General features: G+C 40.0%; 1 protein-coding gene across 4 annotated transcripts in view; it reads left to right on the forward strand.

Annotated features, from left to right (window-relative positions):
• The window catches only part of LOC102920155 (EGF-like and EMI domain-containing protein 1), a 708,148-nt gene that overhangs the window by 602,623 nt on the left and 90,264 nt on the right, over positions 1 to 15,261 (forward strand). For all 4 annotated transcript variants that reach the window (XR_013051998.1, XR_013051999.1, XM_016000520.3 and 1 more), the window contains exons 14-16: positions 6,184 to 6,312; positions 8,494 to 8,628; positions 12,362 to 12,493. Coding sequence is in view for 2 of the 4 variants with exons in the window: in XM_016000520.3 (XP_015856006.2) it covers positions 6,184 to 6,312; positions 8,494 to 8,628; positions 12,362 to 12,493 (396 nt within the window). In the remaining 2 variants the exon portion in view is untranslated. The remainder of the gene's footprint in view (positions 1 to 6,183; positions 6,313 to 8,493; positions 8,629 to 12,361; positions 12,494 to 15,261) is intronic.

Here is a 15,261-nt window from a genome sequence, read left to right on the forward strand (position 1 = left end):
AACGAGCCTTACTGCAAATTGGAGCCCTTGTAAGATGGTATCCCAAAAGCAAATGGAACTTGAGTTTATAAATTTATAATTTTCAAAGCCAATCAAAATGTATATAACTATTGAATTAAATTTATCATGCCCAATAGAATAAAAGATTAATTAACTGCGGTAGCTACTTTTGCTGCCAGGGTCTCCACTGTGCTACCTGTAGTAAGCAATTATAAAATGGTAATCCCAGAAACAGTAGCAGCAGTGGCCACCTCTGCTATAACAGCAACAATGGCAGCAGCAATGTCAAATTCTCTTCTGGAGTGTGTGGGCATCCACTGGCATGGTTACAACTCCAGGGAACATGAACAGCTAAGGGCCATTTTTCTTGATCCCAGCATGACTTAAGCTGTCAGTTCTGCAAAAGAACAACTAAGAACCATAAAGAAAAAACAGGCAGGTCACAAGGAACATAACTAATGGTCTTATAATGACCACATTTAGGCTCATAAATTTTAAGGTATCTTCAAAGAGGGCTAAATGAATTTCAGGAGGCCAATGAATGGTGCACAGAGCCACTCCTGAAAAGTAGGTACCAGCTTCAAGAGGATTTTGAAAATGAAAAGGCTTAGCTGGCTTGCAACTGTTAACAAATGGAGGTCAGTGACCTTCAGGGTTATCCTTAATCTCCAAGGTGTCTGTGTGACACATTCTCAAACATACTTGAAAAAGCAATTACCATACATTACCTTCTGGAGAATCCAACCACATGGCTACAGTTCCTAGGCTTATGTTAATGTTTGCCAAAGCTGGCCATATTGGGCTCTCAATCCCCATTGGCATCAGAAGGGGAGAGGTTTTTCATGAAGGCCCAATAGGTCTTTTGCTGTGGGATGTTCTGTATGGCAAATGTGTTGCTCTGATTGGTCAATAAATAAAATACTGATTGGCCAATGGCTGGGCAGGAAGTATAGGCGGGACTAACAGAGAGGAGAAAAGAAAGAACAGGAAGACAGAAGGAGTCACTGCCAGCCACCCCCAGGACAAGCAGCATGTAAAGATGCTGGTAAGCCACGAGCCACGTGGCAAGGTATAGATTTATGGAAATGGATTAATTTAAGCTATGAGAACAGTTAGCAAGAAGCCTGCCATGGCCATACAGTTTGTAAGCAATATAAGTCTCTGTGTTTACTTGGTTGGGTCTGAGCATCTGTGGGACTGGTGGGTGACAAAGATTTGTCCTGACTGTGGGCCAGGCAGGAAAACTCTGGCTACAGTCTCTGCCATGTTGGGTTTCAGCAGCAGTCACAGGGTGCACTCAGCACTCAGGAATCCAAAGAGGAACCTCATTGTCCTGAGGAAAGACACAAACAGAACCCTCGGCCCACACCAATACCAGATCGGGTCTCCTCCAAGTGCCAGTAGAAAGATCCTTCTATTGTACCAGAGGGTGATTTGCAACAGGAGCCCTCCAGTGCTTATCTGCAGCAGATACTCCAGCAGAATCCACCGATAAAAATTTAAAATATATAAAACAAGGGAAAGAATAGAATGTAGAGAGGAATAATGAGTCCCTAGTTCCCCCTTTTTACTTTAGCAAAATATGTTTGTTTTTTTTTTAGTAGTTCAAATTTTTCTTTTTATTTTTTAATTAATTAATTTTTCTATTATCAGCTTGATACAGTATAGATTCTTATCTTAATAGTGAAATGTTTCATTGAGGCTTGCTCAGTAATTGAGTAAAACCAAAACTTATTATAAGTCATAGCCATCCTAGGGTCCCCCATGCAATATATATATAGCCTCCATGGTTCTGTGGGTTATAGTCTGATTGTTCTTTTCCTTATATCTAGAATCTACTTATGAGTGAGTACATACCATGTTTGTCCTTCTGGGTTTGGGTACCTCACTCAGGATGATTTTTTTCTAGTTCCATCCATTTGCCTGCAAATTTCATGCTGTTATTGTTTTTCTCTGCTGAGTAGTACTCCATTGTATATATGTACCACATTTTCTTAATCCATTCTTCAGTTGACGGGCGTCTAGGTTGTTTCCAGCTTCTGGCTATTACAAATAGTGTTGCTATGAACATAGTTGAATATGTATCTTTGTGGTATGAATCAGCATTCCTTGGGTATATGCCCAAGAGTGGTATGGCTGAGTCTTGAGGTAGTTCGATTTCTAATTTTCTGGGAAACTGCCATACTGATTTCCACAGTGGTTGTACAAGATTACATTCCCACCAACAGTGGAGGAGTGTTCCCTTTGCTCCACATCCTCTCCAACACTGACTGTCATTAGTGTTTTTGATCATAGCCATTCTGACAGGTACAAGGTGGTATCTCAGAGTCATTTTGATTTGCATTTCTCTGATGATTAAGGATGTTGAGCATTTCTTTAAATGTCTTTCAGCCATTTGTGATTCTTGTTTTATGAATTCTCTGTTTAGCTCTTTAACACATTTTTTAATTGGATTGTTCAGTATTTTGATGTCTAGTTTCTTGATTTCTTTATATACTGTGGAGATCAATCCTCTGTCAGATGTGGGGTTGGTGAAGATATTTTCCCATTCTATTGCCTGTCTTTTTGTCTTATTGACTGTGTCTTTTGCCCTGCAAAAGCTTCTCAGTTTCAAGAGGTTCCATTTATTAATTGTTGTGCTCAGTAACTGTGCTGTTGGTGTTATATTTAGGAAGTGGTCTCCGGTGCCAATATGTTCATGAGTACTTCCTACTTTCTCTTCTATTAAGTTTAGTGTAACTGGATTTATGTTGAGGTCTTTGATCTACTTGGACTTGAGTTTTGTGCATGGTGACAGATATGGATCTATTTGTAATCTTTTAAATATTGACATCCAGTTATGCCAGCACCATTTGTTGAAGATACTTTTTTTCCCCCATTGTATAGTTTTGGCTTCTTTGTCAAAAATCAGGTGTTCATATGTGCATGGATTAATGTCAGGGTCTTCAATTCGATTCCATTGGTCCGTATGTCGGTTTTTATACCAGTACCAAGCTGTTTTTATTACTGTAGCTTCATAGTAGAGCTTGAGGTCAGGGATGGTGATTGAAATTGAAGAAGATATCAGAAAATGGAAGGATCTCCAATGCTCATGGATTGGTAGGATTAACATAGTAAAAATGGCAATCTTACCAAAAGCAATCTACAGATTCAATGCAATCCCCATCAAAATCCCAACACAATTCTTCACAGACTTGGAAAGAAAAATATTCAACATCATATGGAAAAACAAAAGACCCAGGATAGCTAAAATAATCCTGTATGAGAAAGCAACCTCTGGGGCATTACCATCCAACCAGCTCTCTTTATGAATTGAATTCTATCACTTTTGGGGTATTTGCTATTAATCTCTCCCAAAAAAAATTACTACAAGCTCTTTGCCAAGGTTCACTTTCTTCCTATAATTTGTCAATGTCATCCTTAGTTAAAAATACTACAGCTTTCTTTCTTTCTACTGTGGCCATTCTTGCTAATTGACAAACTTTCGATTTTCCTTTTAAAATCAAGTCAGAGATCTTTTCCACATAAGTTTTTAATTTTTTACTCTATTTGTTATAAATATCCATTCTAATATAATATCTTCCCTCTGCATTAAAATTCCTGTAGGAGAATGCTTAGAGGGTAAAATAACCAAAATGCAATCAAGCTTTAGATCCACATGATCCACATATCATCCCTGTACTTTCTTTTCCATCAAGGCCAATTCTCTCTCAGCTTCAGGTAATAATTTTCTTGTACTATTTAAGTCCTTGTCACCTTCTAAGGTTTTGAACACTTTACTCAGTTCATCATTTTTTACCCCACCAACAGTTCATAGATGGGAAATGTCTCCAAATGATCTTTGAAAGTCATTAAGAGTCTGTAATTGATCTCTCCTAATTTGCTCCTTTTGGGGTCTAACTTTCTGTAGACCTATCTTATATCCTAAATAATTGATAGAATCTCTTCTGTGTATCTTTTCAGGAGCAATTTGTAATCCCCAACAAGGCAAAATTTTCTTTACTTCTTCAAACATTTTTTCTAAGGTATCTGTGTTTGAATCAGCTAGTAAAATATCATCCATGTAATGATAAATTATAGATTCAGGAAATTGTCTACATATTACTTCCAATGGCTATTGTACAAAATATTGGCACAGGGTTGGGCTATTCAACATTCCCTGTGAGAGAACCCTCCATTGATATCTCTTAACTGGTTGAGAATTATTATAAGTAGGCACCATGAAAGAAAATCTTTCTCTGTCTTTTTCTTTTAAGTGTATTGAAAAGAAACAGTCTTTTAAATCAATAACTATGAGAGGCCATCCTTTAGTTAGCAAAGTAGGCAAAGGAATTCCAGATTGTAGAGAGACCATTAACTGAATTACCTTGTTAATTGTTGTTAGGTCTGTTACCATTCTCCATTTACCAGATTTCTTTTTCATAACAAAAAGAGAATTCCAAGGGCTGGAAGATTCTTCAGTGTGTTGAGCATTTAACTGCTCTTGAACCAGCTGTTCTAAAACTTGTAACTTCTCTTTTGTTAAAGGCCACTGTCCAACCCAGACAGGTTTATCAGTTAGCCATTTTATTTTTTTATTTTTTTTTGTTTGTTTTTTCGAGACAGGGTTTCTCTGTGTAGTTTTGCGCCTTTCCTGGAGCTCACTTGGTAGCCCAGGCTGGCCTCGAACTCACAGCGATCCGCCTGGCTCTGCCTCCCGAGTGCTGGGATTAAAGGCGTGCGCCACCACCGCCCGGCCAGTTAGCCATTTTAAAGGTAGGGCTGTTAGCACTTCTGAGAGTTCAACAGCAGTTGTGCTCTGTTTTTGGACCACCCATTGCAGTGTAGTATAGAGCTTTTAGTTTGTAGCACTGACGAGTCACAGTAGGATTTCAAGCAGAGGATGCAGAATCATGTGTGTGCATCTGCAAAAACACCAAAACAAAACACTTGTTCCTCTCCATTTAACCAGAATGACAACATTGTTCCGGTGTGTGCTCGCGCGCGCGCGCGCGCGTGTGTGTGTGTGTGTGTGTGTGTGTGTGTGTGTGTGTGTGTGTGTGTGTATTGCGGGTACACATTGTGCAGGTATGTGTGGACACCAGAAGTGAACTTCCAGTGTCATTCCTCAGGATGCTGTGCACCTTGATTTTTTTAGATGGGGTCTTGGTGTTTGTTTTGGTCTGTTTTTTAGAAAGGGTTTCACTATGTTGACCTAGCTGGAATTCATTACGTAGACCAGGCTGGCTTCAAACATCCAAAGATCTGCTTCTGGTCGGTGAACTCAAGTCCTCTCATTTATACCACAAGCACTTTACCAGCTGAGTTATTGTCTCACACTTGGACTTCCTTAAGCTGTGTGTGTGTGTTATATATTATTATATATTATATAATTATATTAATATAACTATATTATATTAATAATTAAAAGCCAGAGATGGTGGATGACTAAAACAAAAGTGTCTTTCAGACACAGCAAGGCAACTGTGCATATGAAATCACAGAAATTGAGATAGCATGTACTTGACCTGCATAAGCTCATATAATCCCAGTATGGAAAAAAGTGGTCATGAAGTCCCACCCCTAGCTGAGGAGCTTTTGGCAATTGATAACTTCTGGGATAATCCTTGTTCTTTAAGAGTGTGGCTCCTAGTATGTCTACCACAATTCAGCAGAAGATCCCATATCTAAGAATCCATGAGTATCACAAATTAAACGTGATGTATTTAAAAGAAAGGTAAGAAGATACCAAGTTGGGTATAAAAGGGAAGTATGGTGATTTGAGAAGTGTAGCAAGAGAAGGTGTGAATATAATCAAAATACATTGTAAGAAATTTTCAAAGTACTATTAAAAGATTTATTTTTAAAGTTTCATGTATTTATAGAATGAATATTCATCGTATCTACCTTCTACTACTTCACTCCAACTCTCTCTAGTGCACCTCACCCTCCATCCCTCCCTAGCTGTATGTCTTACTGTGGATACATGTAGTGCTGCCCATATGTGCATGTGGTCCTCTGCTGGGACATGAACAACCTACCATTGGCCAACTCCCTAAAGAGGAGTGACTTTCCTTCCCCACACCCATCAAATGCCTATAACTTTTCAGATGGGGTAGATTCTCAGATTTTGTATTTTATAAACAAAGGTTGTAGCAATTTCTGCATGTGAGCTAATATTTACTTCTTTTCCGTACCCTGCAGGATGCCTGAAAGGGTTCTTTGGAAAGAACTGCAAAAGAAAATGTCACTGTGCCAACAATGGCCATTGCCACAGGATATTTGGAGCCTGTATATGTGACCTAGGGCGCTACGGAAGATTCTGTCATCTCAGTAAGTCACAGCCCACAGCATGATTTCTCCCTGTGTGAAGGACAGTGGCTTAGAATAGTGTGAGGCTAGAAACAGAGTACCATTTCTGTTATTGGCCCTGAGTTATAGCAAGATATATCCAATATGAAATAATAACCTTTGAATATTTTATATGATAGCATCAGATCTTTGAGCACAAAAATTGAGTCAATAAATCTGGTCAAAAAGTTTGGGAAGATCACTTTTCAGTAACAAAAATTGACTTTCTTAGGATTTGAATAACAGGCTCACATATTTAAATTTACTTGCAACCATAAAGAGTAAAGATTTAAGAGAAAACTAGCAAACATGTGATGGTGGTGATGGTGGTGGTGGTAGTAACTGTGGTGATAGAGGGGATGGTGGTGGTGGTGATGGTGGTGGTGGTGGTGGTGGTGGTGGTAACTGTGGTGATGGAGGGAATGCTGGTGGTAGTGGTTGTAGCAGTGGTGGTGGTGATAATGGTAATGGTGGTGGTAATAATGGTTAACATTTTGAAAGACACAATCTTTAGGAAGAATACACACATCCCAGTTCTTCTAGGTTTACTTATGAATGTCATTTGACTAGTTCCTAGGACCCCAAGTCCTACAACTTATCAATGTTTCTCTAGCCACACCAAATGCCACAAACTGAGTACCTTAAAACATAAATCCATTGTCTGACAGTTCTGGAAGCTGGGAGCCCAGTTTGAAGGTGTCAGTGGTTTTCTGGTCCCTCTGATGATGTTCAGGCCTCTTCTTGCCATAGGAAATTCCTTCTATCATCATACCGCCCTTCACTGGTGCTTTCACAACATGCAGGTCTCTGGACAAATCCCTCCATCTGTAAGCTCATTATGTATTGAATTAGAAACACACATATCCCAATACAGCCTCATCTTAACACATTATAGCCTTGATGTACTCAAAGTAAAGTCATATTTTTAGGTCCTGAGAATCAGGACTTCAAAATACAACTGTTGGATATTCTATCTCGATGCCTGATACTAGATTGCCCACAGAGATCTGTTCCACTTTTTCTTTTTATCCAAACTTGTTTCCAAGCAAATATTCTAGAATAAACAGAATAGCCTAGAACAAGATAGACCCTAGTCTTGAGGAGTCTGATGCTCTCCATGGAACATAGAGGTCATGAAAACGATCACTTGTTATTAGAACTGGAGCCGTTGTTGAAGAGTCCATATGGCTCTCGTGATTGTCTGGCTTTAAAGACTATTCACAATGTCCCTGGCAACCTGAACTGGGATTTGCTTTGAGCCATCATAACCACTACATAGAATGAACTCTACTAATGTCATTTCCAGTCCCCCAGGGAAGCACCACAACTCACTGCATTTTCTGCAGGCAGCATGCTACAGCAAAGACCATCAGGGCACACCAAACAATTACTTTGAGCCCAGGAGCACCTTAAAGCACATTTCATTTGAGAAGTCTCTTGAGAATTGATAACTGGGAAACAAAATAATTGTCAGAGATATGTTTTGGAAAGGGAATTGAGCTGTTCTAAGAACTCAGCCGAGAGAGTGGGAAAGAGGAAGAGAGAAGAAGCATGAACTACGGTATGCTATTCTAAACACAAGGGCAGGGGGTTCCCAAGTTAGAATTTCAGCCATGATTGCATCATGTCTAAAACTCACTGGCCTGGGGAAAATAAAGAAGACAGGGCAAGCAGCACTTGCCACAGAAGTGGTCAAGATAATATCACTGTCACAATGGAAGCTTTGTGTAATCTGTGCGATGTAAAATTATTTCTGATTACCATATAATGAGAGGGAGTAAGGACAATGGCCAACCTTCACATAAGTGCTTGTCTATCATCTCCAAGCTGCAGCAGGATGATGAGGGTCCTGGCAACCAAAGCAGTCCTTGGAGAATATTAAGTCTAGGCAGCAATAGAGCACGTTTGAGAAGCAATCTCTCTCCCAGCATCACTGCAGCCTTTTAAGCAATTCAGCCTTCACTGTTCATGTCCAGTTGCCAAAAAGCAAATGAATTGCCTGATTTGAAAGACATTTGTTGCCTCATTTTTCTTTGGCAGTCATGATGATCCTGTTATTCTACTTATAATCAGGCCCCAAAGAATGTCATGCTTATGCACTAACACTTTCAAATAAACAAAGCATGGTTTTCAGGTGACCAGTCTGCTTCACTCTGCTTGCAGGTTGTCCCAGAGGGACGTATGGAGCTGGCTGTTCTGTGGAATGTCAGTGTGTGGAGGAGAACACCCTGGAATGCAGTGCCAAAAATGGTAGTTGCACCTGCAAATCTGGTTACCAAGGCAACAGATGCCAGGAAGGTACAATCTGATGATGAATTTTTGTACTTCTCTAATAATAAATGATCAGCCTTTGTTTAGTGTTGGTCATTAATTAGGTAATCTGCACCAGTGTCCTCTGAGGTGGGAATGCTTTATTGATCCCCTGTTGTGGGTGAGGAAACTGAGAGAAGGGGGGCAATACAATTATTTAACTGTGTCTTCTTGGCCCCTGCTCTTAGCAGTCCCCATTCTAGCCAGAACAAAGGAAAAAAAGACCACACAGCTTAAAATTATACCTAAAAACAATTGAAGATAGATAATATAGAGTCATCAACCAAGGACCTGCTGTCTTCCAGAATGAAAGAATATACCCTTTCATCTAAAAATCAATCATCCAAATAAATTTATTAACAGTAGCTTAACCATGGAGAGTTTAAATGTGGGTACCAGTACTGTCATTTCTCAACTATATAGATGTCACATAACTATTAGACAAATCTATAAACAGCAAGCTACGATTCCAGTCATAAGTAATGTGTAGATATGTTGTGGTTGCATGCAAACACTGAGAAAATGGTGTCCCAGTGTGTCAGTAATGTCATCCCTGGCTTGTAGACTCTCTGGGATGACGCTCATGTTTTGGTGTCTGGTCACTTTGTCACTGAACCCCATCCATGCCACTTCTTACGAATGCAACTTGCAGCTTTCCTTGGGGTTCTTTTTGTTGCCTTATACACATTCTTATCTTCTGATCTACCATATTCACCCATTCCTGTTGTATTTAATATTGACTGATCATTCTCTGGCTAGAGTCTGGGTTCCATGTGGGTATCTATGTTTTGTTTCCTCATATTTTCCCTTGGTCCTGCAGTAAAGACACTAGTCAGTAAATCTTTTCTTAAGTCAACACAAGTGTATGGAGATTCATGTTTATTGTCTATGTATTTTTCATTAAGTACTAGGTATTCTGTTTTAGGAAAAAAATTGTCACACCTGCTTTGCTCTTTCGTAAAAACTGTACACATGACAAACAAAATGATAAGGACTAATGGTAAGTCATTACATCATTTGCAACCAGAAGAAGATACTGGGTTTGGATGGAAGACACCGTAGTGTTGAGTGTGGACTCAACACTCACAGAAGCCAGGGAATTGAAACTTGTCTTAGAATCCCTTATGCACAGGTTTAGGAAAGTCTGTTCATCCTGTCCTGTGACTATAAACCTGTACCATATGAGCAAGCCCAGCAGGCTATTGCAGTGGCTGGATTGTGACTACCTAAGTAGTGAGGAAAAGAATTTGAGGAAACACAACTCCAATCTTAAACAAATGTGTTTACTATGGCACAAGAGTGGATCTCATGTCACTCTCTCAATCTCCGCCCTGGTTTTAAGCCCTGTGTTAGCTTTCTATTCATGTCCACAGAAGTGTCGTGTTCTGGAAGTCAATGCACAAGGATATAATACCATGTACACACACCTGAGTAAATTTAATTTATTCTGACAACATTTCCTTAAAGCAGCTGCTGAATATACTTTATTGGAAAAGGCTTCTGAGATTCCTACTGTGAAAGAAAATGAGTTGAAAGTGTATGTAAATCAGCAAAATAGAGAGGTCACCATAATCTCTAGAAAACATATTATTTTTCAATCAGATAACTTTGTCCAATTCTGATAGTTTTGTCTAACCACAAAATGAAATTATGAATAAGACTGGAGAATGTGAATGGGCTCACCATGATTGGCAGCTGAAATTAAGGCAAAAAGAGCTCTTTAAGAGTTTTGCAAGATGGAAATCAGGCCTGTTGTTTTTCTCTGTGTGTCTAAAGCACTGGAGTAGTCCAGGGCCAGACACATCTTCAAGATTCTTACCTCCGGGCCTGTGTCTGAATTAAACATGAATAGTCAATTAAGGACTGTTTCAGTGTTACTGGGAAACAGAACCCTGAACAGTTAACACCAACCTCATTAGTTTATCAGCAATGGCGTCTACAAACAGAAAAGCCACTTTTCTCCATTAACCTGTGATATAGAAGAGAAAGCCACTTAAAACCTGTCTGTGTATCCCGGGTAAAAGTTTGTGTCCCAAATATTGCAGACCCCTGCTACAAGCAGATTTCTCAATGTGGAGGACCTAGTGGTCCAGTGACCCCCATTAACCCATTTTAGGAAGTCTGTGCAACTCCCATGCCATTACAAAAAAAAATCAAATCTTGATTCAAATAGTTCTGCGGCAGGCAAACTTGAAATTCAGAACCACTGTGGATCTCCTAGAGTACAATACATGACTTGAGTGGCTTTTAATGGTCTAGCATCATGGAGTAATGGGAGCACTGGCTTCCAAAACTGAAAGATGGAGGATTAAATTTCAATTTTGCTGCTTACAGCTTGATGACACCAGATACACCACATCACCTCTATAATCCTCATTTAATATAGGATAAAGGTGTGATTGCTGTTTTTTTAATGGAAATATGATCTATTTATATAAGGATATGGCTGCTGATCTGGTATAGACACTTCAAAAAATGTGGTAATTCTGCTATTCAGAGACTCTGCCCAGCACAAAAGATACATCACAGTTGGGCATAGTGCATTTGTAACTAACCGTCTTATTAAATAAGAAACACAGAAACAATGTAAAAGAGAAAGCCCAGAGGTCAGAGCTCAGAGCTAAAATCTCACCCTTCCGCCTGCGGTGTCCCAGCTTCCCGAAAGAGGGCTACTTCCTGTCTGTACGCCTTTTTTATAGTATTATTGTTCTGCCTTCTCATTGGTTGTAAACCCAAACACGTGACTGCCTCGTCACTGTCTGAATGTACAGCCCCCTAGGTCTTAAAGGCATATGTCTCCAATGCTGGCTGTATCCCTGAACACACAGAGATCTATGGGATTAAAGGCATGTGCCACCACCGCCATGCTCTTTCTATGGCTCTAATAGCTCTGACCCCCGGGCAACTTTATTTATTAACATACAATCAAAATCACATTTCAGTACAATTAGATTACCACCACATGCATTGTAACATCTACCATTGTCAAGTGTTTAAGGAAGTTTCACTGTTTTCTCTGTGTTCAGAGGATTATTTCTCCCAGGTTTCTGCTTGCAGGGGATTGGATAATGGATCATATGCTGTCTATAAAGGTCCCATGTGCCAGTAGTCTCTACTGCTTGTCTTTTCCATCAATGGTTCAAAGGACATGCAACAGGACAGCACCCAGTTTCTCCTTAGACACTTTAGACACTGTATATATGCCCATAAAAGAATACAAACTCCAAAGCTCTGCCTTGCCTAGGCTTAGAGAAGGAGGCGGTGATGAGGAAAGCGGACATGAAGCTAGCTAGCACTTGGAGGCAGCCTTCTGAACTGCTTTTTACAAATTATGCCTGTTTCATGTTTGTTCTGTACAAGTGCTTCCAGAGGAATATCAAAATGGCTTCCATTGTTACTGCCTAAAAAAAAAATACAACACACACACACACACACACACACACACACACACACACACACACACACACACACACATTTTCAGCAAAAGAAAAATAGAAAAGAAAAGAAAAAAAGGCAACTACTATATCTGTGTTTCCAAAGTGACAGACACAGCATTGTGTTGATTTCTTCAGAGAATACTTTTGGAGGTGCTATAAATCTTCAAAGGCTAGTGAACATTTTTTCTTTGCAAACCACAACACACACACAATTTGCCAACCCATATAGGCAACAGGGAGAGTGAAATCTGGAGCCATCTTTCTTTATGTTTTTATTTTATAAGCCTGCCCTGATGGCCTCTGGGGACCAGAATGCCAGTTTTCCTGTGGACTCTGTGAAAATGGAGGTCATTGTAATGGAAGCTCTGGAAACTGTGACTGTGCTCCTGGTTACACAGGAAAATCCTGTGCCATGTGTAAGTAATAAACCCAGACAGGATGAAGAATAAAGTCAACAAATTGTTAGCTATATAAATGCTTTGTTTTCTGAGCTGCTGCTCAATATACTGGCTACAGGCTACCTGACTAATGGTTGTTGAAACAGGATTCCAGTGTTTTGTAGCCTTAAAGAATCATCGATTGCTTTTCTTAATTCTGTGGGCTGACAGGTCTACTCTGGGTCACTGATGTCACCCAGAAAGCTATTTCAACAGAGATGTCATTTGGGAACAGTTTGGGCTTGGTTGAGCATCTCTGCTTTCAAACCTATCTGTTCCTGTATGGCATACCTCAAGGTTTGCCCCAGCTCCAAGGCACAGCAGTGTCAGGATAGCATTCCAAGAAGTCTCTAAAATCGGCAAGAGTAGACCAAAACCTAGTCTCAGAATACACATCATCATTCTTCCCTCTTTCTCTTCGTTATGACACATCCCAAGGCAAGGCAGATTTGGTGAGGAAAACAAAGAGATTCTATTCTCTGGAAGAGTAGCAAAACTTCCTTGCCAAAGACCTGCAAGTCAGGAGCTGCAGTTGCTACCATTGCAGAAACCAGGGTCACATATTCAGAGTTCTTTAGAAAGGCACCTTAAGGGATTCTAGACGAGAATTACCATTTTTGCAGGAATGGTAGCAGATTGAAGAGAGCTAAAAAAAGAAAAATGATGAGCTAAATTGAAGCTGTTTGAGAAAGCCCATAGACCGACCACTGCCTGCCCTGTCTCCTGCAGGGGATGGTGTTTGCAGAGCCATGTGCTAAGCCTACCTGCATTGTCTTCTCTGCTCTGCCCACAGTGAAGCCCAGTGGTCCTAGAGCTTCTGTAAAGCTATGGGCTCGACATTATTTTGCATAATGTTTCCAATTGGCTTGTTAAGGTCAAGCATGAATCCGTTGGTTTTGACTGGCTATCGTTTCCTGAGTGGGCATAGTGATCTGAATTAGCATTCCATGCTTAGGACTTTGGACAAACCCACAGGTAACTGGGAGCAAACACCCTGAGGATAGTATTTAGCGGCAAGCTAATCATCTAATTATTTTGGGGAATACACTGATGCCCCCAAGGATAACCTTCAAACAAAAGTGACAGGACAAGGTCTTTGCCTGACAAGTTTCAGTTATAATGAGACAGTTTTTATTTCAAGACCGTTCTAACACTGTTGGCAATCATTTCAATAGTGCAGAAGTTTGCCAGAGTAACAGTCAAACATCCTAACATACTTGTTTGCTGTAGGCAAAGGTGGGGGGTGGACTTAAAGGTAAGAATTTACATATTCAAAAGGTAGCTACTTCTTATTTGCTGTTTCCACAGTGAAGTGACATTTCCCCTTGTCTAACTCAACCTTAATGGAATAATTGTTAAGCAGAGGGTAATAAAGTTTACACTCTTTCACTTGCCAGATGATATAAATAGATAGTTGAAAAAAAAACTGTTGAGAAAAGCAAGCTCTTTAGTCCTTTAAATACTTACTTTAACAGTTGTACAACAACTCTTTCATGCTAGGATTTCAACCTCTAGAAAATGTTTCATGATGTCCCTAAGAAATGTCTGAGGGAGAGTAATATTGACTTAAATTTTATTAACTAGGTTATAATCCATGTATTAAATTGAATAGACAGATATATTCCATCACTCCCAAGAGCAGTTGGATTTTACACTGAGACACAAAAACACAAATTATACAGTCATTAGAATAAAGAATGGAAGAGCCTACATGTGAGAACTCACAAAGACTATCAAGGAGTGCATAGCATTTTTAAAGGCTTATACTTGAAGAAAAACATACAGCATTTCTGTAAATGCTCGATATGGTACTCGAGGAATTTTAAGACTGTGTTACTCTGCCTAATGAACTGTAAAACAGTTACAGGCTATCTGAAGTGAATGTGTTATAAGGACAGAGGGAAAGCTCATTTCTCTGTGTCCGTGTGTGTGATGTAATGTGTGAGCATGTGTCTGTGGGTACTGATGTTCCTGTGCACTTTCATGGGTGGGTGTCAGCAGCATTGCTTAGTTACCCTCCACTTTATTTTCTAAGGCTGAGTCCTCTCTGAGCCCACATCCCATCCCTTCAGCTGGGTTGCCTGGCCAGCAGCCCCCACTGCCACTATCACTGTAATGACAGACATGTATGCACCACGTTGCTTAACTTAAAAGTAATAGTTCAAACATTTTCTTTTGTCACTACATGTTCTTCGACAATTTTATACCTGTATAAAGTTCATTCTGGTCACTCTTATCCTCTCTTTGTCTTGTCTCCCTCCCTCTCGGCCATCACTTCTCCCCTATATTCATGGGTTTTCATTTTGTTTTCTATAGAGTTTAATTCGAGCCATCTGTATGGTCATGACTTTGAAACCATCAACTAGAGACTGGCAGGCTCACCACTGGGTATACAACTGAACGCTATGCCTTGCCTCACCCAGAACCTGCTAGTTGCCCAGAGTTCAACAGCAAATAGGAGGGTCCTGTGAACTCCTTCTCATTCAAAGCTGATTGCTATATGTGCCTGATATGTGTGGGTCCAGCATCAGTGCCCACAGCTGCTGACAGTTCATCGTTGTCATGGCCAAGTCATGCTTAGATGGTACTGCGCAGCTCTCCTCCCTGTCTTTTAGTTATTCTGTTCTTTATACCTTTTCACAATGTTCCCTGGGCATTAGTTGTATAGTCTATATGACATATTTAGAGTGTGAGTTCTGGAGATTCAAACTAAAGTCCTCTTTACCAATTAAACTATCTCCCAATGT

This window comes from Peromyscus maniculatus, chromosome 6 (genome assembly GCF_049852395.1).
Source record: "Peromyscus maniculatus bairdii isolate BWxNUB_F1_BW_parent chromosome 6, HU_Pman_BW_mat_3.1, whole genome shotgun sequence".
Taxonomy (NCBI): Eukaryota; Metazoa; Chordata; class Mammalia; order Rodentia; family Cricetidae; genus Peromyscus; species Peromyscus maniculatus.